We start from the raw sequence: 21,633 nt of genomic DNA on the forward strand, positions 1-21,633 counted from the left end.
ACAAACAAATTAATTGTACTTGCAATCCTGTTTGTTCAGGAAATGCAACTATTGTGTACACACACACACACACACATACACATACACACACACGCCATGAAGCAGTTGAGCCCACCTCACCCTCGAAAGGTTACTGCAGTGCACCCTCTTTAATGGACTATGAACTGTTTTTCTCTCCCGCCCCGCTCGCTGTTTTCCACTGTCTGCTGCCCCCTCCGCAGCCCCCATCGCCCCCTGCACCTCCCCTCGCCGGTGGTGTTTGCGGACCGATTTTAGACCCGTTTAGACGGCTCCGTGGGCGAGGAAGACAGAGTGGCAAAGAGGCCGAAAGTGATACTACAACAACAACAACAAATCAATTCATCCGTTGCTGGGTTTCCATGGAAATCGTTCAAGGTTGGCAGCTGGGCAAAAAGATAAACAACAAATAATTATAATTATATGCTAACAGAACATTACATACATGCTGCTTTGAGACTCCTTTCATTAGGTGATACAAAGTGTCGTTTCTTTTTTTGCATAACTGAAATGAGTCCAGCATTGGTATGGAGCCTTCTTCGTTGGTGTTTTTTTATCCATATATCCTGCTTAAAACAACTAATCATGGCATGGCGTCTGGTCGATTGGCGTTTCGAGAAATGAACATGATGCCACGATTTCCCAGTGTTCCAACCCTTGCCATTATTCTGAATTGCCACTTTTCGTTCCGTTCCGTTCGCCCAGCCCTTTGTAGCACTACAATCATGTCCTTGTTGTAATTTAAGCTCATCAATATGTTTCTAATGTTAGCCTCTCATAACACTTTAATAATAATAATCTCATTAACCAGACTGCCACACTGTTCATCATTAATCTTGTCAGCACAGAAACATTAATGACTGGTGCCTTGGGCTGGGTAGGTCGTTTATTTACGATGTCGACGATCACAACATTCCAAAATTCGTTTGTGGAAAACGGTTGCATCGAGACTTCCTGGATTTGACTTTCTGATCCTTAAAAGGATCAAATCTTTCTGTATTACCAGTTACGCGGCGTGGATAATAAATACACCATTAACATATGCATCATAACTAATTTAACGGCCAATCACATAAGTGGCAAGAGTTTTGCATACTTCTTTCAATATTTCAAACTGATGACTAACTCATACATATAACTCATATATCATGATGTCCTTTGTGAGGTCACAACGCCCGCAGACCTGCAGCCCCACAACAGCAGAGGCAGCAGGAAAAGCATCGCTCCACTACAGCAGGATGACTTTTGATCTGATCTTTTCACATGTATTCCTCTAACCGATTCTATGTATTGTATTTTTGCATCTAACATTCAAACAAGAATGAACTTTAATTTAATGAAAGGAGATTGACCTGACAAAAGGACTAACACTTATATTACATAACGGACTAGTCTCTATGTGATGCACGGGACATTTTGATGACGCAAGTTACTTTATCCACATAACTAGTGGTCAGAACGATGAACAAGTGTGACATGCATGTAGTACTTGTCGTGCTTTACTACTGGGTCGTTCAATATAAACCTATTACAACAGTTAGAAAACTTGTTAAAATTCTGTGAACTCTACAAGCATTCAGACCAAACTATTCCAGCAAATATTTCAATGTATAATGGGTGTCATAACATCAATAAAATGGTCTTTTACATATGATAGCCAGTACTAAGGAGGTACAATGTGGTCCGTTGTATGCATATTTTAATTATGCCTGATGCACTAATAGAACATATATAAACTGAGCTTTGAATGTCTGGGTTCGGACAATAATTAGCTTTGAATTTCCTTGAAATTAGTTAAAAAAAGTTTACATTGCGAGAGCTAACACTGTTCCGAATGTACTTTTGCACTTGCCAGAGAATCGCCCTTGATTTATATGATTTATTAATGCAAATGATCTCCGGCCTGTATGGACGTTGTGTTCGGCACACGGCGCCCTCCCAGATTTGGGGGTGTTGTTGTTCTGAACGGGTGGAAGCGGCAGCGCGGTCAGGCCCGGCCCCCGGGGCTCCTCTGCAGCGTTCCAGGTGTGGGAGTTAAAGCCTCGGCAGGAAGCGCATCTCTCGCCGCTGATGCGCTTCCCGTAGCGCGGACGCTCCGTGCCAATTTACGGGCCCACATCAAAGCGGCGAGCGTGACTCAGCGGCGCGCGGCCGCCTCCCGCTCGCACCTGCGGCGGTCGCCCGTTGGCCGTCGCGTGGGAGACGCCGCGGAGGCCAGGGGAGGGAGGAAAGTGTGCCTGAACGAGCGCGATCTGGCGAGGAGGAGGGATTACCGCTGCTGACGCATGCACGGTGCCGCCGTGACCTCTGAACCACAATCGTCCATGGCAACGCACACACCCTGAAACGTTGTTTGAGGGCGATGGTGCAACATTCCCAATTAGAGAATCACATGCTCTCCTAACGGGATTCCGCTCCTCGCACACACCCTTTTCCCATCACTATAACACACACACACACACACACACACACACACACACACACACACACACACACACACCTTCATCTACACCGTGACTCTACGACAAACAAATGAGTCAGTTCAGCTCACTCTGAACAATGACTCACACACACACACACACACACACACACACACACACACACACACACTCCCAGAAAACAGACACGCTGGGAGACACTAAAGAGACTAAACAACAGCAGGCTGCCGAATGACGAATGGCGGTCCAAGTCGGAGCTGCGAGACCGAGCAACGGGCTGACGATGTCGGGGAGCGCGGGGTCCGCCGGTGACGTGCGTCTACCACGCTAATGAGACGAAGGTTCCGCTTTCTGGATTAGACTGGAGTCGAAAGAACGAGAAAACACGACGCGTGGCGACGCCACGTCTTTTTCTTTTAAAAAAATGGACAGACAGCTTTCTCGGTGTCGGCTTTTTTATGGTGATTGTAATATTGCCACGGTGTGTGAAGGCAGCGAACTTTCAGGCCACTAACACCGTCCTGATGCGAGCATGTTGACCTTTGCTGCATCTTAACACTGAGCAGCGGGGGGGCACGACCCCCCACCGCCGTTAACACCCCGAGCCGAGACGCTGCCGTACTGGAACCCAGCGGGATTGTGGGTACGCGCCAGGGTGGTGGTGGCCTGGAGGGTAACACACTCGCCTGTGAACCAAAAGACCCAGGTTCAAACCCCGCTTACTCCCACTGTGTCCCTGAGCGAGACACTTAACCGTGTCTCCGGGGGGACTGTCCCCGTAACTACTGACTGCAAGTCGCTCTGGATAAGGGCGTGTGGTAAATGCCGTAAACGTCCTGGGTTCGGCAGCGAGGTGATATACGAAGCGGAGGCACTGACCTGTAGTGGTGGTGAGCCCTTTGGATTTGGTGAAGTCTATGCTGGCGTAGGCCCCGTTCTCCGGGACGGGCGTGGCCGCCGCTGTGGGCGACTCGGGTGCATCGGGGCCGTTGCCCGGCCGGCTCTCCTCCCGCAGGTCCAGAGCGATGTAGTTGATGCCGTTCTGGTATCCGGCGGTGACTCCGTGACAGGCGAGGGCCCCGTCGGGAGCGCCAGGGTGTGAGGATGCGGTCCCCGCGGCAACCGCATCAGTCCCTGCAGAGGCCTCCACACACACCCAGGCGCCGTCAAACGATGCGGAGCTCTGCCACTTGTTGCCTTCAGACGGCCGCGAGCCGTTCACTGCCGAGGGGTTAGGGGTCAGCGCTGGAGACGCCGTTGCCCCCGGTGACGTGAAGGTGAAGGTCTCGGAGCTGTGCCGCCTCCTGCCCTGGGGGTCGGCGCGAATGACCTTGGGCTCGACCTGCGTGGCGACGCAGCACTGCTCCAGTACGCACAGGTGCTGGAGACCCGGCGCGGGGCTGCCGGGTTCACCGCGGCCGAACGTCATTTCCGTGTAGTCGTCAGACGACGAGGTCACAGGTCGAATGTAGGCTGGGGGGTTCCAGGGGGCCACCAGTGAGGGACGCGAGGACTGACCTTTAGGGACGCGACCCTCCGCCCTCATCTCCAGGCTCATGTAGTCATCGTGGCGGGGGGAGGGCGGCGGCCGCTGCTGGTTGACCCTGCTGGGGCTGGACGTGGCGCCCGAGGGGTCAGACGGCTCGATGTCGATGTAGTCCGACGAGGAGTCGTCTGGCGCGGCGGCGCGGAGGTCCCGCTGGCTGAGGGGCAGGCGGGTGGGCCGTGCAACGCGCTGGTCGGAGAGAGGGGAGGGGCTAGCGCAGCCGTTGTGCTGAGAGGCGGGCTCGTTTTTGGGACACCTGCTGCTACCGGCGGGCGTGGTCCGTACCGGTCTGCCCGGGGAGCTCATCGGTACGTATTCGTCGTGCTCGCGCCTCTCCCTCGACGGGGCCTTGTACGAGCGCGGGAGCGAGAAGTAGGGGCTGTAGGGCTTGGGGGTCTCCTCGTGGGAGAGTTGGCGCTCCGCGGCCGCGCCGCTCTGGGTCATGTCCATGTACTCGCCGCTTTCCGGCCGCCCGCTGCCGCTCCGGGCCCTGGCCTGGACCGGAGAAGCACGGCCGCCGGGCAGCATCATCATGTAGCCCTGGGCGTCCACCTGGTCCCGCGAGGACAGCGAGGACGGAGCCGCCGGGGACGAGGGCCGAGCGTTGGGTTGCATAGGCATGTAGTCGGCGTCGCGCGCCGCGGCCAGCACGCCGGCCATCATGGGCATGTAGCCGTCGTCACTTGGCGGGTTCTGCTCGGAGTCGCCGGGGCGGAGGCTCTGGCTGTGCTCCGAGGACGAGCTGTAGTCGGAGCCCAGGGACCCGGCTTCGGCCACCGTCTCGTCCAGCGAGGCGGCGGCGGTCTGGGTCATCTTCTGGTAGACCGGCGCGCGAGAGAAGGAGGGCGTCCGCCTACGGAACGCGGCCCTGTCTTCGTCCGCGCCTTCGTCCCCTGCGTCGCGGTGCCAGCCCATCGCCATGTAGTCGCTCAGACTGTGCTCCTCGCGGATGGGCGGCGTGTTGCCCAGCGAGTCGGGCGTGTTGCTGCGCACGCGGAAGTAGCGGAAGTCGCCGGGGCTGGAGCCGTACTCGTCGGACGAGTTGAAGCCGCCGTCGCTGGGCGAGCCGCAGATGGAGGCGCTGGAGGGGCGCGTGAAGGTGTCGGACACCGAGCCGTGGCCGCTGCTGCTGGACATGCTGACGGGGCTGGTGGTGGAGGGGAAGTGCGAGACGGGCAGCGAGGCTGAGCGGGCGTGGTAGGCGGGGCCGGGCAGCTGGCGCACGTAGCGGCTGCCCCCGGCCGCGGCGGCGCCGCCCTCCTGCCGGCCCAGGTTCATGCGGGCGGTGTTGAGGTGAATCAGGCTGCCCGTCACCGAGCGGAACGGCCTGTTCATGGTGCCCTCGCCCTCGCTGGAGGTGCGGAAGCGGTAGCCGCTGGCCGCACTGCTCTTGGCACTGGGTGGGGTGCCCACTATAGACTCGGTCCGAGAGCGGCGCTGCAGCCCGGTCTGACTGGGCGGGAGGTTGCCCAAGTGGCGGCGCGTTGTGATGAAGGCGATGGGGTTGGAGCCGGAGGACTGGCTCTTGCTCCTCGGCCGGATCTCGGCGTAGGCTTTCAGGGCTTTCATGGTCTCCAGGATGGTCTCGTGCATGTTCTGCGCCACCACCGAGTCGTCCACCTGCATCCAGATCTCCCCGGGGCCTATGGACGAGGACCGGCCCACCTCGATGAAGAAGAAGCTCTCCGAGTGGCCGCAGCGGCGGATGTTCATCAGCTGCAGGTTGACGCAGGGCAGGTCAGAGTTCAGCTTCACCAGGTGGATGGTCTTGGACGAGAGGCAGAGGCGGTACACGCCCGTCAGGTTCTTCGTCTGGCCCAGGCCCTTGGGCTTCACGTTCACCTGCCACACCTCCTTGAAGACGGTGCCCGGGGTCACGGCGCCGTACCCGTCGTCCAGCTCGTCCGCGTCCAGGTGCTCCTTCTTGCCCTCGTTCATCAGCTCGCTCAAGGCCAAGTACCAGTCCTCCTGCTCCTGCTCGTTCTCGGCCACGATGGCGAAGTACTCGTCCTTCGTGTACAGCGCGATCAGGTGCTTGTTCTTGGCGTCCGCCCGCCTGTTGACGGTGAAGCACTGGTACAGGTAGATCACCCTCTTGGGCGGAGAAGCGGCCACCGCACCGGCGGAAGAAGCGGCGGCGGCGGCGCGCAGGCTGCTCCGAAATTTCTTCTCGCTGTCGTAGTACTCCAGCCGGCTCGGCCCGAGGTGACTGGACGCCCTCAGGACGAAGAAGCGCTTGTGCCCGTGCTTCTGCTTCCTCAGGTAGCCGCACTTTCGGATGTCCTCGCCGGCGTCCGAGGACGAGGCGGCGCCGGTGGCGGCCGCGGGGTCCTCCCGAGCCTGGAGAGCCGGCGCTTTCCTCGCCGGGGATTCCTGCTGCTGGTTTTCGCCGAAATAATGCAGCGGCTGCAGCGGTTCCTCCCTCGACTGGGCAGCCTGGTGGCCGGAGGCCGGTAGGTGTGGATGGAGTCGAGCGCCGCCGGTGTTAATTAGGGAGGAAGGGGGTTCCCCGGCGGAGGTGTCGCCGTTCGCCGCCGCCGCAGCTTCATGTTTAGTCCCTAAAGCCCGCTGCGGCGTCTCCAGCACCAGCAGCGCCGCTCTGCCCTCCTGATAATTCGCGAAATTCGCCATCGGGGAAAACAATTAAAGGTCGATTTACCTCAGCGTCGAGCTCCGACACCCCATTCTTGTTCGGGGAGACCGTGGCTCCGGCGGCGTGGCGCGACTCAGTCCCGCGAAAAACGCGCTTCCCTAGGCCGCTCCATGAAAAACGGGCGTCCGGTGGCCGGCGGCGGCCGAAGTCAAGCCCGGCAGCCGCGACATGGCAACATCCGCGCGTCGCTATTATCGCCAGGTCGTCCTCGCTGGCGACCAATCTGATCCTCACTCCCTCTCTGTACACATCTCCACGGACCAAAGCACAAACAACACGTGACCCGCGCGTCATCGGCCAGCGGGGGACGGCGTGCCCTTCCCATTGGACCCCCCTGCAAGATCGACAGCCGATTTCGCCAATAGGTGCCGTTTGTTTTCAGCTTGCGTCACTTCGCCCAACCAATCGCGTCGCGTCGAGTTTCACGGAGTCGGGACCCAAAACGGCGCTCTTTGAAATATTGACAGCCTTTTACCCAATAAACGGGCGCCAAATAGCAAGGTTTTTAGAACGCTCTCCGTTTATTGGGCACTGGGATTGAGTGACGTTTTAATAGACCAATGAGATTCAGTGATATGTGCTACTGTCCGGATTCTGAAATGATCTACAACATAAACAGTCGAAGGTTACTTCGTGGCGAGAATTTGAGTCGTGTTCATTGGCGCGTTGTGTCCCCCCCCCCCCCCCCCCCCCCCCCCCCCCCCCAGCAGTCTGTGCTTGTAAAGTGTTCCTGTTTATTTCTTAATTTTTATTTTCCTGTCGCAGTCGTGCGTTGTTAGCATCGTTAGCATCGTTGCTAACGACAAACAGCAGGCGAAGGCTGAGCATCAGGACGAATCACACACACACACACACACGACCATTGGAGAAGAGCAGACCATTGGAGTAAAATTAGCAGAGGAGGAGCTGTTGCCAGATCATATTTTTAGGCCACCTAGATCGTGGGAATTAAGGGACAGCACTGTGGGAACTGAGGTGATGTATGTATCCGAAAGACGTTGTGGACCAGCGTATGGGAACTAACGATGAATGCAACCAAATACTTCAGACCTGCTTGTGGCATTCCTCTTGTGAGCTGATAAATTACCAAGTCCATATGCACATCCTTACACGTTACAGATGTGTTACAGAAGTGTGGCTGTAGTTCCCAACAAGATTCATTTTTCAAAATGAACATTTAGTAAAATCATTCTTTTTGTTATACAAATCCTTCAACCCTACTTCGTTCTTTAAATAAAACACCTTGTGCGTTGTAAAATAGATTCTCTTTTTTTTTATGAACTACTGTCCCTTTACTGTCATTTTCCCCACACAGAATGCAAATTTCAGAATACACAGAATTTTGATATTTCATAAGCCAACTGAGTCTTCCCCAAGTCTTATATTATCAGCCAAAAACTACAGAAGTGGATGAATGCACCTTGTGAAAATATGCCTGAGAGGTGACATGCCCGATGACAGTCAGATAGCAATGATGTCTGACTTCTTTTAGCCTGCATCTTTTAACTAACACCAATGGTTCAGTTTAGCGCCACCAATCTGTCAGCACAGTGTAGCACATTACTGTGCAAATATAGCACTGACATTGACCTGGTTGGACAGTTAAATGTGAGTGACCGTTTCATTCATTTATCCTTTTTTTAAAGTGAAAGTGAAGTGATTGTCACGGTGCACACAGTGAAATTTGTCCTCTGCATTTAACCCAACGCCCTGAGTGAGCAGTGGGCAGCCATGACAGGCGCCCGGGGAGCAGTGTGTGGGGACGGTGCTTTGCTCAGTGGCACCTCAGTGGCACCTTGGCAGATCGGGATTCGAACGGGGCCGTTTCCTTAACCGCTAGACCACCATTGCCCCAGCCACCACTGCCCTTATGACTATAATAATAATAATAATAATAATACATTTTATTTCAGGCCGCATTTCTAAAACCCAAGGCCACCTTACAGAGTAAAATAAATAAGTATGACAAGTATGCGTGAATTAGAGAGTTTTTTTTTGTTACTTAAGGTAAGGAATATTATGATTAAGAAGGTCAAAGTTTAAATGATAAACCCTGCTCATCTTCTTCAAAATAAATCGTGTAGCGTCAACCAGTGAATAAGAGAGTTTTTTTTGTTACTTTGTGATAAGTTAAGGAATATTCCTATTGATTAAGAACGCCAAAGTTAAATGATAAAACTCTTCTTCAAAATAAATCATGTGGGTGTCGACCAGTCCAGTCAGCACCACTAGATGGAGCCGTCGGTCCATTTTTTTACACCATCTCAGCTACCCTCTTCCTTCACCATCATGAGAATAAATGCATTATACAATTATTACATCGTGTTTGTTTGTTTCAGTTTGACAGGTGATATTACTGAGAATGTTTTATGTTGGGAATGACATGCATTATTATATGTAAAAGCCTACATTCCATTGCCTTTCAAAATGGGGGGGGGGCATTTTGGTGGGCTAGTCAGTAAGGAAGCGGACAACTGAAAGGTTGAGGCTTCAAATCCTGAACCGCAGAGGTGCAACCGAAGTCCCCTTGAGCAGGGTATCGTCCCCAAACACTGCTCCCCGAGCGTCCATGCACAGGAGGAGACGTTCTACCCAACACAGACCAGCAAAATGGTCCCTTTTTTCTGAAATAACATTTTTACTGAAACTTTAAGTACAAAAACGTAATCATGAATATAAACTCGGCTGAGCAAAAAGCAGCAGGTTCCTTTTTGAGTTGTTGAAGTGCCTACGCTACCCTGGAACTGCCTGACAGAACGACACAGATGCGATACAACACTGGGCAGCAGGAACATTTTGGACATTTGTCCTACAACATACCCACAACACAGGGCCTTGTTGATACCAGTTTACACAGCACGGTGGGTGAAGTCGTCCCGAAACATACATGGGAAATCGAACAGGGCCTGGATTTATAATCCCACAATTTTAACAGTCGGAAGAATGTAGTTGCGACTGGATGAACTCGGCAAGAGGGAAACATTCAGAAGTGCCTTGAAAATGCTGTCAAGACTTGGAATCGTGATTATACCATGTAAAAAAACCAAATAAAGCAAATATACATATATTAATACGGTCAAACCCTCACAGTCTGAACCAGGGGGTTATTTGTCCCTGTTGTCCCATTAATGGAGACCGCCTATTTTATGCTACACACAACCGAGAAGATTTGCATACAACTGTGGGTGGTAGTAGCCTAGTGGGTAACACACTCGCCTATGAACCAGAAGACCCGGGTTCGAATCCCACTTACTACCATTGTGTCCCTGAGCAAGACACTTAACCCTAAGTTGCTCCAGGGAGACTGTCCCTGTAACTACTGGTTGTAAGTCGCTCTGGATAAGGGCGTCTGATAAATGCTGTAAATGTAAACTGTTGTTCTCAGGCCTTTTTTTTCGAAAGGAAATTAAATATTCATTTCACAGTGTCGCCTGTTTTTCAGAAATGTTGCAGTAGCCTGTGCAGGGCCGAGTGACGGCATGCTAATGAGGTTAAGAGGGACCTCGCTACGCTGTCCCCTTCTTAAGAGACTCGAGAGAGCTAGATAATCCACAGGTCAATAAGGGCGCCATCTGGTTCCCCTATGCACCTTGTTACAGTAGGGGGCGCTCATTAAACATCTCGTAATGTCGCCAAATTGTCACACATAGAACACTGCGAGGGGTTGCTAACTTTCATTTTATTTTTGTACCCATTTTGCTTTAATATTTTGACACTTCACCGTTTAGCTAATGGTAAACACTGTCACTAAATAACACTGTCAGAATAGAAAAAAAGTATGAATAAAGAGGTATTTGTGGTGTCTACACTGTTACTAAGAACGTGAGAGAAACGTTCCACTGTTTCAGAGACACCATGCTCAAAACCCGTGTTCTATTCAAACCGTGCTAGCACCCTGTCTGGCTTTGAACGACGATGAACATAAAGAAAAGTCTATCGTTTTTGCAAACCAATTCCAGGAGCGCAGCCAGTCCCCATGATGCATCTCCATTAGCATCGGCATCACTGGCCAACTCACTCGTCTTTCTTTCTTTCTATCCCTCACTCGCCAGCGGTCTTCCTGTCAAGAGATGATCCTTGTGCTGCTGAGTAATGGAATCCCACAGGATAAATTTAGCCCGCTCATGTGACTGCGGTTCATCCGTGAAGGTGCTTCATATTTTAAAGCGGGCCTGTAATCTCTCCATGGCTTGGGTAGCAGGGCACAATCCTGCTGCCTGTGCACCTTTAGCACATTTCTGGAACATTCCATTCTTGGTCGACGGGACCTATGACAACAAAACAACAAAATCCTGTTTTCGAACGCCTTCTTCTTGAGTCGGTCTTCTCCAGGCCTCTATTCCAGTGCAGACCTCCTCTCCCACTGTTTGCCGAAGCTAAAAGAAGATCAGCGCATGCATCAGCACAACATGCCTTGAATGACACTGATCCCTCCGCAGATTTCTGCACGCCCTCTGGTCAGAGAGGTGAAAGGTCAGCATCACTGACAGGGCTCAGTGGTGATGCATCATGATGCTGCCCTCATCGCTCATGCCCATCTGAGCCACTTGTCGCACTGCAGAGATCTTCCTGACGGCCTTATGGAGAACCAGCTTGAAGTCTTTGTCCTTTAGCTCAGGTCTGAAAGACAGTAGAAGCAATAAGGAGGAAAAAACGTTAGCGACTGGGGACTTGAATTACATCAGCAGATGAAAACGAACGAATCGGCTGTTCGTTGGGAGTCAAGTTGTTTGTTTAACCCGCGATTAGCTAAAATATGTTGAAAGCAGGGTGAAAGCATGATGCACTGTAAATACAGTGGGTAAAAAGGGTGGAGGTCACTCGAAAATGTTCATAAACAAGCCTTAACACGTGTCAGCGTTATCTTGTTATTTCTTTGCAAATGTAAAGATCATAGATACTATATACAGATAACAGAAACATAGGATTTAATCGCATTTGAGACAAAACGAGCAAAAACCAAATCAAGACCGGTTGTTCTAATCTTATTTGATTTGTCCATGAGAGCTCTTCTTCATCAGTGGATGCTCTGGTCATGATTTTACCTTCCAGAAGAATGTTTTCTGTACTCATAATCCAATTACTTCATCAAATTTCACCTTGTAGTGTCATGAACCTGCAGCTGGATTTAGCTTGACCTGCAGTCATGGATTAAAACTCACAGACCGGAAGATCTGTTGGTTAAAATGATTTAATTATTATTGTCTTATTTTTAGTAGTGAACATGGTTTGTATGTCAAGTATGTTGTCTGGGTTTGCACTAATAAAGACACAGACAGAAAAGAAAGGCCTGGCTTGCTGCTTAGTTAACCTGAGAGAGAACAAACTAACTGCTGAATATGAACTGTGAAAACTCACATCATGACATTCATTCAAAGCAAGGTGCACATTAAACAACTTTTTGCCCTTTTTTTTTGGCTTTTTGAGACGTTGAGAAATATGCCTTGAAAGTGGAAGAAAGTAGAAGAACTGAGCCACATGTTCACTGTAAATTGTAATGTTTTTTGTATGTAGCTGTTTCCACCATCTGCAATCCACTTCTTACCCTGAACTGGGCCAAGGTGGATCAGGCAATGGTTTGGTAAAACCCTCCCTCCCGATCAGCCAGTAGGTCTCCTCTGTTCTCATTCCCTGATGAGTGGGCATGAGAGGATTTTACATTGTATATCATTTGAATCCAAGAATATTTAAAACTATACAAATTTGCATTTCAAGTCTGCTTTTAATGTCTGCTCCTTCTGTAGAGTTTGTAGCCATATAAATGACAATAAACGGCAGCAGTATGTATTCCATACCACATACACTCGGGCTACTTTCGAACTCAAAAACTAGGCAACATGGCCCACTGGTTGAAACTCACCTTTATCTCAGTCATGCCTCGCAACTGGACCTTGTAGCCCATTTTCAGAGTCCTGAGGATCCTGACTGTGCTGTTGTGAATATGAATGCGATAGGCTGCAAAACAAGTTAGCCTAGCTTTATTAAGGAAACGCTTTCTACGCTTATGATGGAATTACTATACCACTGGTTTGATTATAATAATCTAATATTTCAAATACTCACGCACTCCAGTGGCCTCCATTTTAGAAGCCGTAGTGACTGTGTCTCCAAAAAGACAGTATCTGGGCATGGTCAAGCCAACGACCCCAGCCACACATGGACCTGTTCAGCGCAACGGGGTTCAGTTTTATCTTAAACACACCCTCTCCCACACCCATGGATTTAAAGTCCAGCCACTGGGAATATGTATTTGTTTGCAGCTGATCCCATGCTTTGCAAGGGTGTGGTCTCTGACCTGAGTGCAGGCCGATGCGTATTCTGACGGGCACATCGGGCATGTGCTTCATCTTAAAGGTGCCCACTGCACTCAGAATGTCCAGGGACATGTTGGCAATCTCCGCCGCATGCCGGTTCCCATTTGGCACAGGTAGCCCTGAAGCCACCATGTATGCGTCACCAATGGTCTCCACCTACCAAAAGCCAGATTTGGATGATCCAGTCACGTAAAGTCATTTGTTTGGTCCATATTTAATCAAGCATCTCCATCAATAAATGTTTTAAATTTGTACACTGTAAATCGGTAAAATGTACCTTATATACATCATGGTTGCAGATGACGGCATCAAACAATGTGTAGAGATCATTGAGCAGGTCCACAACATCTATGGGCTCGCTGTTGGCGGAGATGGTGGTGAAGCCCACAATGTCACTAAAGTAGAGTGTGACGCTTTCAAAGTGCTCAGGCTCCACTGTGCTGCCCAGTTTCAGGGCCTTCGCTACCGACCTGTGCAGTGAGAATATGACCAGTCAATGTGTACTGGGCTTTTTTAGATTGAATGTACAAAGCAAATCACTGCTTTTGATTTTTGTGAGCAGAATAAAGAGAAGACTTTTTGTGTAGAAAATGTGATATGGGATATCCTTCAGGGGCAACCGCTGGTGGCCTAGCGGTTAATGAGGCAGATCGTAATAAGAAGGTTGCTGGTTTGAATCCCGAACCGCCAAGGTACCACTGAGGTGCCACTGAGCAAAGCACCATCCCAACACACTGCTCCTCGGGTGCCTGTCATGGTTGCCCACTGCTCACCAAGGGGTTATGCAGGGGACATTTTCTTGTGTCACTGTGTGCTGTGCTTCACAATGACAATCACTTCACTTTCACTTTCTATGGCCAAAAGGTGTAAAATTATGTAATAAATATTTAATTCACTTTGTGCCACACAATGTGAAAATGCCTACTTGGCACCAATATGTCTGGCAGCATAGTGGATGAAGCATCTGCCTTGTTTCTGTGCTCTACAGGACAACCAACAACCATAGAGCAAATTATCAAAATGCTTTATGAATCTTGTCAATACTGATGTTGTAATAATGTTCAATAATGTACATATTCTTTCCCCTTATTGTCCTTATTGTATCTAATATAAGAAACATATAGTTTTTCATGCTTCACATTTCCTACAGCATAACACAATGTTGTTAATGGGAACTTGTGTTAAAGGGGTTCATAATTTTAATAATGAACCAGTTTTACTTACATAGTGTGTGTGTGTTGCTAGGGTTCTATTTTTATTCTTGACAATTTTAAATGTATACTGTGTCTAAGATACTGAGTGTGAAAGACTGACGGAGGCAGCATCTGTGTGAGCAGCTTCTCGGTTTTCTGTTTCTCGACCTCCAACTCCTCTGTCCTTTCCCTGATCAGCTCTTCCAGGTTAGAGGAGTACTGCTCCAGCATCCGTAGCATGGAGTCAATGATGTTTGTCTTCTTGCCCTGGTTTATGTTCTTAAACTGCATACAAGAAAACAGAGAGTAAATATAAGAGGGGGGGGGATTAAACCAAAAGCTCATCTGTAAGTTGCAGAGTACATGGTGGCAACCTGCATGAAGATCTCATCAAAAGCGGGCCTCTTTTCAGACTGCTCATTCCAACACTGCTTCATCAGTTGGATACACTCCAGAGGGGCTTGGTCAGCTAACAACAGTGGTCTACATAATGGCGGTGGCTTTTTAAGCCTTTGAATTATTTCTGCAATGCAGGTAGAAATGTCATTTATTAAAAAGAAACAGACCGAGGAAGTGTTTATTATACAATTCGTACCATGGGCAGACAGCTCCATCATGCAGAAGGGAGGCCCACGTAGAACCACCTCCTGCATGACGATGGCAAAGCTGTACACGTCAGCAGGGAGACTGCCTTGGAGACCAGGGCACGGTCCGCGGAGGATCTCGGGGGCTGTCCAAAGCAGTTCTGCAGGCAAATAAAGATTTCCATTCACGAACGAGCCACTCTGCCATGTGGGGTGTTTAAAATTTAGATTTGGCTGCCTTCTGTACAATACATCCAAATCAACTCCCTTCTGCTGCTGGGAAATTCTCTGTGTTCACCACTAATTACATTTCTAAACCTATTTCTTTGTAATTCATACTTCCCTCAACAGTTGGTACTACTAGTTATATCATACTCATCACACACACACACACACACACACCCTTACCCTCGGGTGGTGGTTCAACATAAGGGAACCTCTGTGCCTCTAACACATTGTTGTAGCCGTAGTCTGTGATTTTGAGCACAAATCGTCCATCTACAACACAGTTCCTAGACTTCAGACGGCCATGACACACTTTCCTGTTGTGCAGATACCTCATACCCTTTTCCACAGGAAGAAAAGAAAAGTCATATTCATATTCAAATGAGAAAGTAGGGCACATTTGTGAACTCAAAGAAGTAAAAAGAAAAGGTTTGAGGATATGTATATGTATGCAAGTCATACTAAGTCATATTAACAATACACCACACATACCTTAAAATCATTCACAATATCTATATCAGTTGACCTATAGATCAATTGACTAATAGGTGTAGCTATTTGATCTGACTAATACCGTAATTTTGGGTACATAAATGTTCCACTGCAATTTGTAGTTGTGCACTGCAAACGTGGCAATTTTTATCAATAACACACTCCAAGCCCTGGTTAGCTTACATTTACATTTACATTTACATTTACAGCATTTGGCAGACGCCCTTATCCAGAGCGACTTACAATGTGCTTTCAAGTTACCATCGATGAAGAGATCAATTCCGGTTCACTAGGACCCTGTGAATACATCTATTTTATTCACTCTGCTGTAGATTCTGTACACAAAGTTCGACAACAAGAAAATTACAATTTAATCTAAATATTCTCTAAAGAGGAAGGTCTTGAGCTGTCGTTTGAAGGTGCTCAGTGACTGAGCTGTTCTGACCTCGAGGGGAAGTTCATTCCACCACCGAGGGGCCAAGACGGAGAAGCTTCTCTGATTAGGAACGTTTGAGCTCAAGTCTGTGTCTGATTTTACGCCTTTCTAATTCTGACAGTTAGCAGTAGGGGTACAAAATAGAACAGTACCTTTATGAGGTCGAGTAAGATGGAAGACTTGAACATCCAGTCCAGTTTGACGTGTTCATTGATCAAAAGATCCTCCAGGCTTCCACGGGAACAGAACTCCGTTACTATGGCAAAGACGCCACAGTCATGAAAGAAGGCCATGAAGGGGTTAACGTTCTCCTGTCTCATGTCCTTCATCTGAAAGAAGCGCACCGTTGTACATTTCATTAGATCATGACAATCATGTCCAATGACACTGAAGTCTTTCAAACGAGCAGCCACTTAGAAAAGGTGTCATGAAAACTGACCAGTTCAAGCACATCACTGGTGCTGGTGTTGATGCTGTTGAAATTTCCATGTGGAAGTCTTTTCAGCCACGCCCAGTCTCCCTGTCAACACACCACAGGCCAGAATGATGCTCAGTACTGCAGTTCTATAGTGGTATCCAGGCCTCTCTCACCTCAAAGAGAACCACGTTGGAGTTTTCGTAAGTGACTGGTGATTGGCTGGAGAACGGTGACTTAAGGCTTCGTTCAGTTTCTGACACACTTCTTCTTCCCTCACTGGCCTTACTGCCATCAATACTGAGTTTCTGCAAACAGAAAATGGCAAAATGCACTTGAGTGGCCTAAACCCCTAAACAATTAGTTACTGGAAGAGCAGTGACAACTTCTAACAGTGAACTCCAGTAGCTAATAGCTTCAGCATAATCAATGCATCACCAATAATCCCGAGGAATTTAGTGTGCTAGTGCAGTTTGTAGTTATGCCAAGTGTACCAGAATCCCGTGCAGCTCAAATGACATACCTCTGTATTCCTCTGTATGTAACATAATCTTGAGCTATTATTTTTCACTGCAGGTGAAAAGTCATGTGTTTACCTGGTTGCTCAGCGATGGGTTGATAAATGTGACATCTGCCAGGGTCAGCAAGAGCTTCTCAGGGCCCCTGGTCAAACGCTGCTGAATTATCCGCCGCCTGGTGGATAGAGGAATATGAATGTAATGCAAATAAAAAAAGATTGTGTAGAAATTACTAGCGTGTTACAGTCATTTCGTTCATTCGTGGTAAATACCTTACGAAATAGGAAATTCCAAGGGAACAGAAGAGCATCATAAAGAGAAATACACAGATCATGATGGCAACAATAGGCGTGACACCTGACACGGAAAGAGAACAATTTATGTAATGAAAGAGACTGCAAAAAAATAGTTGGACCAAATAAACCGGACAGACTGAAGAGCTTGTGGCTCATTACCTCCCGTGCAGATTGTTCCATGTGAGAACCAGCAGCTGGAGTCGGTGCTTGGGGACACCCCTTGTGGGAAGTGGATGGGGTGGCCCAGGTACCTCACCATGTTGTTCTCCATTTCCACCCTGTGAGTCGGGTGCAGCTCCCAGGACAAGCCATCAGTGTCCAGCACCACATAGCTCAGAAGGCCCAGGCCGGACCCGTTGCTCTGCACATGGTGGCTGAAGCCCTGGAAGGCAAGGTTGCCGGCGCGGCGAGCCAGATTGCCCCCGGACAGCCACTCCCCCGAGTTTCTGACGCCCTGCATGGCATGGGCCAGGAACAGGATGGAGTTATAGATCGTGCCAAACAGAGGTGACACCTGAAAGTGACAAATGTTACATTTAGCATTTTCACAGTAAGGCAGTGAGTCGTGCGCCGTTTGAATCTTTTTTTATTCGACCCTCCTTGCCTGCTGGGGCTTGACGACGCCATGCAGCTCACCCCTGACCATGGCCTCCTGGTAAGCCTGGTTGAAAGCGAGCCCCTCCTCAGACTGCACGGTGATGGTGAGCACAGCATCGTATGCACGCAACAGCTTGCTGTTGTTATGAAGGTCTGGGCTGGCTCCACTCCGGTAGGGCAGGCTGTACAGAAGTGTGTCGTAGGGGACAAACGCCAGCGAACCATCTGTCAGGTGCATGTCCTGAGCCATTTCGAGCACCCGCTTCTGCGCCTGGCCACCGATTAGCACAGAGTGCATGCAGAGGATCACCACTGACAAGTAAAACGAGCAGGTTATCATTATCAAAAACACAGAAATGTAATATGACAATTAACAAAATGGTGACACACACACAATCCAAGGCACAAAATCATGGTGTAGAATGACACGCCGGCAATATGAAAGACATGGGGAGTGAGTCCCCAGTCAGACAGCATTGGGGCTGATTATCTCTCTGTATGTTTGTTTTGGTAGCGGACACGCCCCCAACATGACCACAGCAGAGATCACGAGCAAAGAAAACCAAGTGAAACAGACCAGAGCTTGACTTGCACATGTGACGTATTTATAACGGGAGGCTTCAGTTGGCCAGAATGAACAAGTATGGTGCATGAGAGCTGTCAGTCATACCTACAGGCGCCTTAAATTTCCGGCTTATAAAAACAATTTTAAATTCCTCTTATAGTTATCAGCGATAATTATTCATCGCCAGAAAGGGCGGGGTAGGTAGTTTAGCTTCCTTGTTTGTGTCTGCCTATTTCTGTAAATCAATTAGACATCAATCAATAAAAAAGACATCAATTAATGTTGAAATTGTAAATTTGAGAGAAGAAAAGTAAGTTTGAATACAAAATATTACAATATGAATGACAAATTGTCAGAATGATTGAAGTTAATGGTTTGTATGGTTCTGATTTTTTGAGAATTTTCAAAGAATTTGCCATTACAGCTTTGGCAAACGCAATCACACTTCCGGCGCGTTAAAAACCGGCACATGGTCAGAGCCCTCCTGTGCTGTTTATTGTCTTTTCATGTTCTCTTTCAGATGCAGAGGGTTTTTTTAGTTGATTCTATTGCAATCCCATCCATGTTGGTGTCAGACGCTCCGAGATCATGCTCTGGCCGCCCACTTCACTTCAGTATCAACCCCACCGTGGCGCTCACAGACCCTCTGAGCATCGGCCCCTGTGGCTGCCCCATTTGCTGAGCACATGCGCATGTTTTCACATAGCACATGCGTGAATGAATGCAGATTTGTAAAACGCAGGCACAAACGAGTTTCACTGCAATTTGGTTGACGCAGTAAACTGACTGAAACTGATGGGACGTTTAACTCGCAATGCATGAAGGGACACGAAATTCAAAATTCAACTTACTTGACTGTGAATACATTTACAATGTATTTTGCCTTGCAGATCTTGGACATTCTACGTGTCAGTTTCATATAAATAAAAAAGTGACATTCGTGCATTCCATCGGAACTCAAGACTAATTGTGGCTGATAAAGTTCCTCTCTACATGTTTGTAGATTGTGAAGTGATTGTCACTTGTGATACACAGCAGCACAGCACACGGTGCACACAGTGAAATTTGTCCTCTGCATTTAACCCATCGCCCTGAATGAGCAGTGGGCGGCCATGACAGGCGCCCGGGGAGCAGTGTGTGGGGACGGTGCTTTGCTCAGTGGCACCTCAGTGGCACTGAGCAAAGAATAGATATTCTATTCATTAACATCAACTCAATAACTATTCAGTAATTACCTACCAATTTACAACATCAACAATGTCTTGATCTTTGATCGATTTAACTATAATTAAATTGACAAACCATTCCTTTTTTTTGCCAAAATTGAGGAAGAGCATGAGGACATTTCTTAATGACAAAAAAACTCTGGTGTGCTGATGTGACACTCGGGAACACTCCCAGACGGTCAATGTCTATTACAGCAAAGCAAACAGAGTAAAATGATGGGCACTTACTCCGCAGGTCTTTTATTCTCTTGACCTTGGCCATGGCCTTGCGTAGGCTGGCAGAGTCATTCCCAATAGACACCACTATGCCCACTGGCATGCCGTGGCTGCGCAAGGCATTGGCCACCTTACTGGCGGTCTCCACCCAGTAGTCTTCCGGTGAGGAGATGATCCCCACGTGTGCCCAGCGGAAGTGGTGCATGAAGGCCAGCAGCACAAGCGTAGGCAGGGGCGTAGTATGAGCAAAGGTGGGGTGGCTCCGGGGGTCCAACAGGTCGTAGCCGACGCAAGCCCACGAGAACACTGCCTTGTTCCAACTCTTTCCCAGCATTGAGGCGGCATCGCAGTAGCCCGGGTTGGCGGGCCCAATGAAAGCTGATGCCCGGGTGTAATAGCCCAGGAAGCGGGCCAGAGCCTTGGACGTCTCACAGTCCTCCTCCAGAATAACATAATCAAAAACTACCCCCAGCGAGAGTGACGGGTCCCGGTTTATCCTCCCCACCGCTAGCCGAGCGGCTGCCGCTGGCAGTGCCTTGGCATACTGGGGGTCACATGACCAGGGCCCTACCACGCCAACCTTGAAGACAGCAGCTTGGGAACCAGGGGAGAGAAAGAAGAACAGAGTCAAGCACAGCAGCCAGCCAGGCCTGGGGTCCAGGAGACGGAAGGACGGCGGGCTTTGGTGGTCAGGGGTCGGGTATGTTCTTTTGGCCCATATCTGCAGTATCCTGTGGAAGGCATTGGGCTGGTGGTGCATCGCAAGGCTACAACCTGCTGAGGCTGCTGGCTGGGCACACACTACCTCTCATGTCAGTGAGATTTCCTCTGCAGATGGGCCAATATCCTAAAGGACAAAAAGGGTTGTAAAGACAAATTATTTTCAAAACCAACACTGTGGGTGCATTAGACTGTTTTCTGTAAGATTTAACTAGTATTCTTATTTTTTTAGCTGTAATGTATACCTAAATCGATGTCTGACTGCTAAGCGGTCTGTACAAACCGCAACACATAAGAGAATGAAATAGGATTAACTAAATATGTTTGAACGGCCTTAACAGTTTATCATAATCCTAACCAAGCTCGTGAATATGAGTTTCTATGGTCTTATTTACGACTGAGAAATAATGTTTCAACAACAGTATCACTGGTACATGATAGATAATGGAACAGGTATATTCAGGTAATTATCTATGTCAGCCTATTAATAAATACAATGCTTCCAATCAAAATCAAACATACTTACCTTTAAAGCTTAATGAACAAACAGACAGCATTTGAAAAATTGAGTTGTCTCAGCCCGTTGTCACTGGTCCATTGTCATCTGCTGAAATTTGCCATCCTCTCAGGTTGCAGAAACAAATGTAAACTACTGTCATCAGTTTGCTAACAGGCAGCCAAATTCAGAACAAATGCCAAAACTGCATTTGGAAATGGATAAAGTTCAAACAAAATCTTCATGAAATATGACAGGAAGCAGCGTTAGCCATACAGGTGAGAATAAGCAGTGTGCCAGGCCCAATCAGGAGCTTCTGACAGCCTTGAGAAACATTCATAATCCTCTTGCAATGATTTACAGTGAGCATGACGGTACTCCGACCTAGACTGCATGACCTGCAGATTATCTTAAGTCTAATAACTGACCCTTTACTCTGTAGTGCTAATGGAATGTTTACTGTGGCAGTTTCTCACCTTAATTCCAATGGACAGATGATAACACAGGCATGCATGTATATCAAAGGATGCTACAAAAAGAAACCTTAATTTGAGCTCATTTTTATGCATTAATATGTTAATGTAATGTATGTACGTTAATTGAGGACCATTGTGTGGAGGGTCTGAAATGAAAGGGTTGAAATGGTAATGAATTAATGTTAATTTGAATGACTCTAGTAAATGAA

General features: G+C 48.6%; 2 protein-coding genes across 3 annotated transcripts in view; both read right to left on the reverse strand.

Moving 5' to 3' along the window:
- irs4b (insulin receptor substrate 4b) overlaps positions 1-7,034 on the reverse strand; it is a 14,247-nt gene extending 7,213 nt beyond the window's left edge. Inside the window, exon 1 of the mRNA XM_028999027.1 lies at positions 3,336-7,034. Within this exon, the coding sequence (XP_028854860.1) occupies positions 3,336-6,633 (3,298 nt within the window). The 5' untranslated portion in view covers positions 6,634-7,034. The remainder of the gene's footprint in view (positions 1-3,335) is intronic.
- A 3,279-nt stretch (positions 7,035-10,313) lies between these two features.
- gc2 (guanylyl cyclase 2) lies at positions 10,314-21,306 on the reverse strand. Of its 2 annotated transcripts, XM_028981583.1 has the most exons (19): positions 20,979-21,303; positions 19,745-20,579; positions 17,733-18,037; positions 17,288-17,642; positions 17,105-17,189; positions 16,911-17,007; positions 16,491-16,622; positions 16,339-16,419; positions 16,052-16,228; positions 15,155-15,311; positions 14,758-14,907; positions 14,537-14,685; positions 14,284-14,447; positions 13,247-13,439; positions 12,951-13,125; positions 12,719-12,817; positions 12,516-12,610; positions 12,201-12,286; positions 10,314-11,275 (listed from the first exon to the last, which is right to left on the reverse strand). In XM_028981583.1, the coding sequence occupies exons 2-19, from the start codon at positions 20,490-20,492 to the stop codon at positions 11,149-11,151; spliced, it is 3,375 nt and encodes a 1,124-aa protein (XP_028837416.1). In that variant the 5' UTR covers positions 20,493-20,579; positions 20,979-21,303; the 3' UTR covers positions 10,314-11,148. The 2 variants fall into 2 exon arrangements, with proteins under 2 accessions (XP_028837416.1, XP_028837421.1); XM_028981588.1 differs by lacking the exon at positions 10,314-11,275 and having other exon boundaries at positions 12,196-12,286; positions 12,723-12,817; positions 20,979-21,306.
- Between the last annotated feature and the right edge of the window lie 327 nt (positions 21,307-21,633).

Source organism: Denticeps clupeoides, chromosome 1 (genome assembly GCF_900700375.1).
Source record: "Denticeps clupeoides chromosome 1, fDenClu1.1, whole genome shotgun sequence".
NCBI lineage: Eukaryota > Metazoa > Chordata > Actinopteri > Clupeiformes > Denticipitidae > Denticeps > Denticeps clupeoides.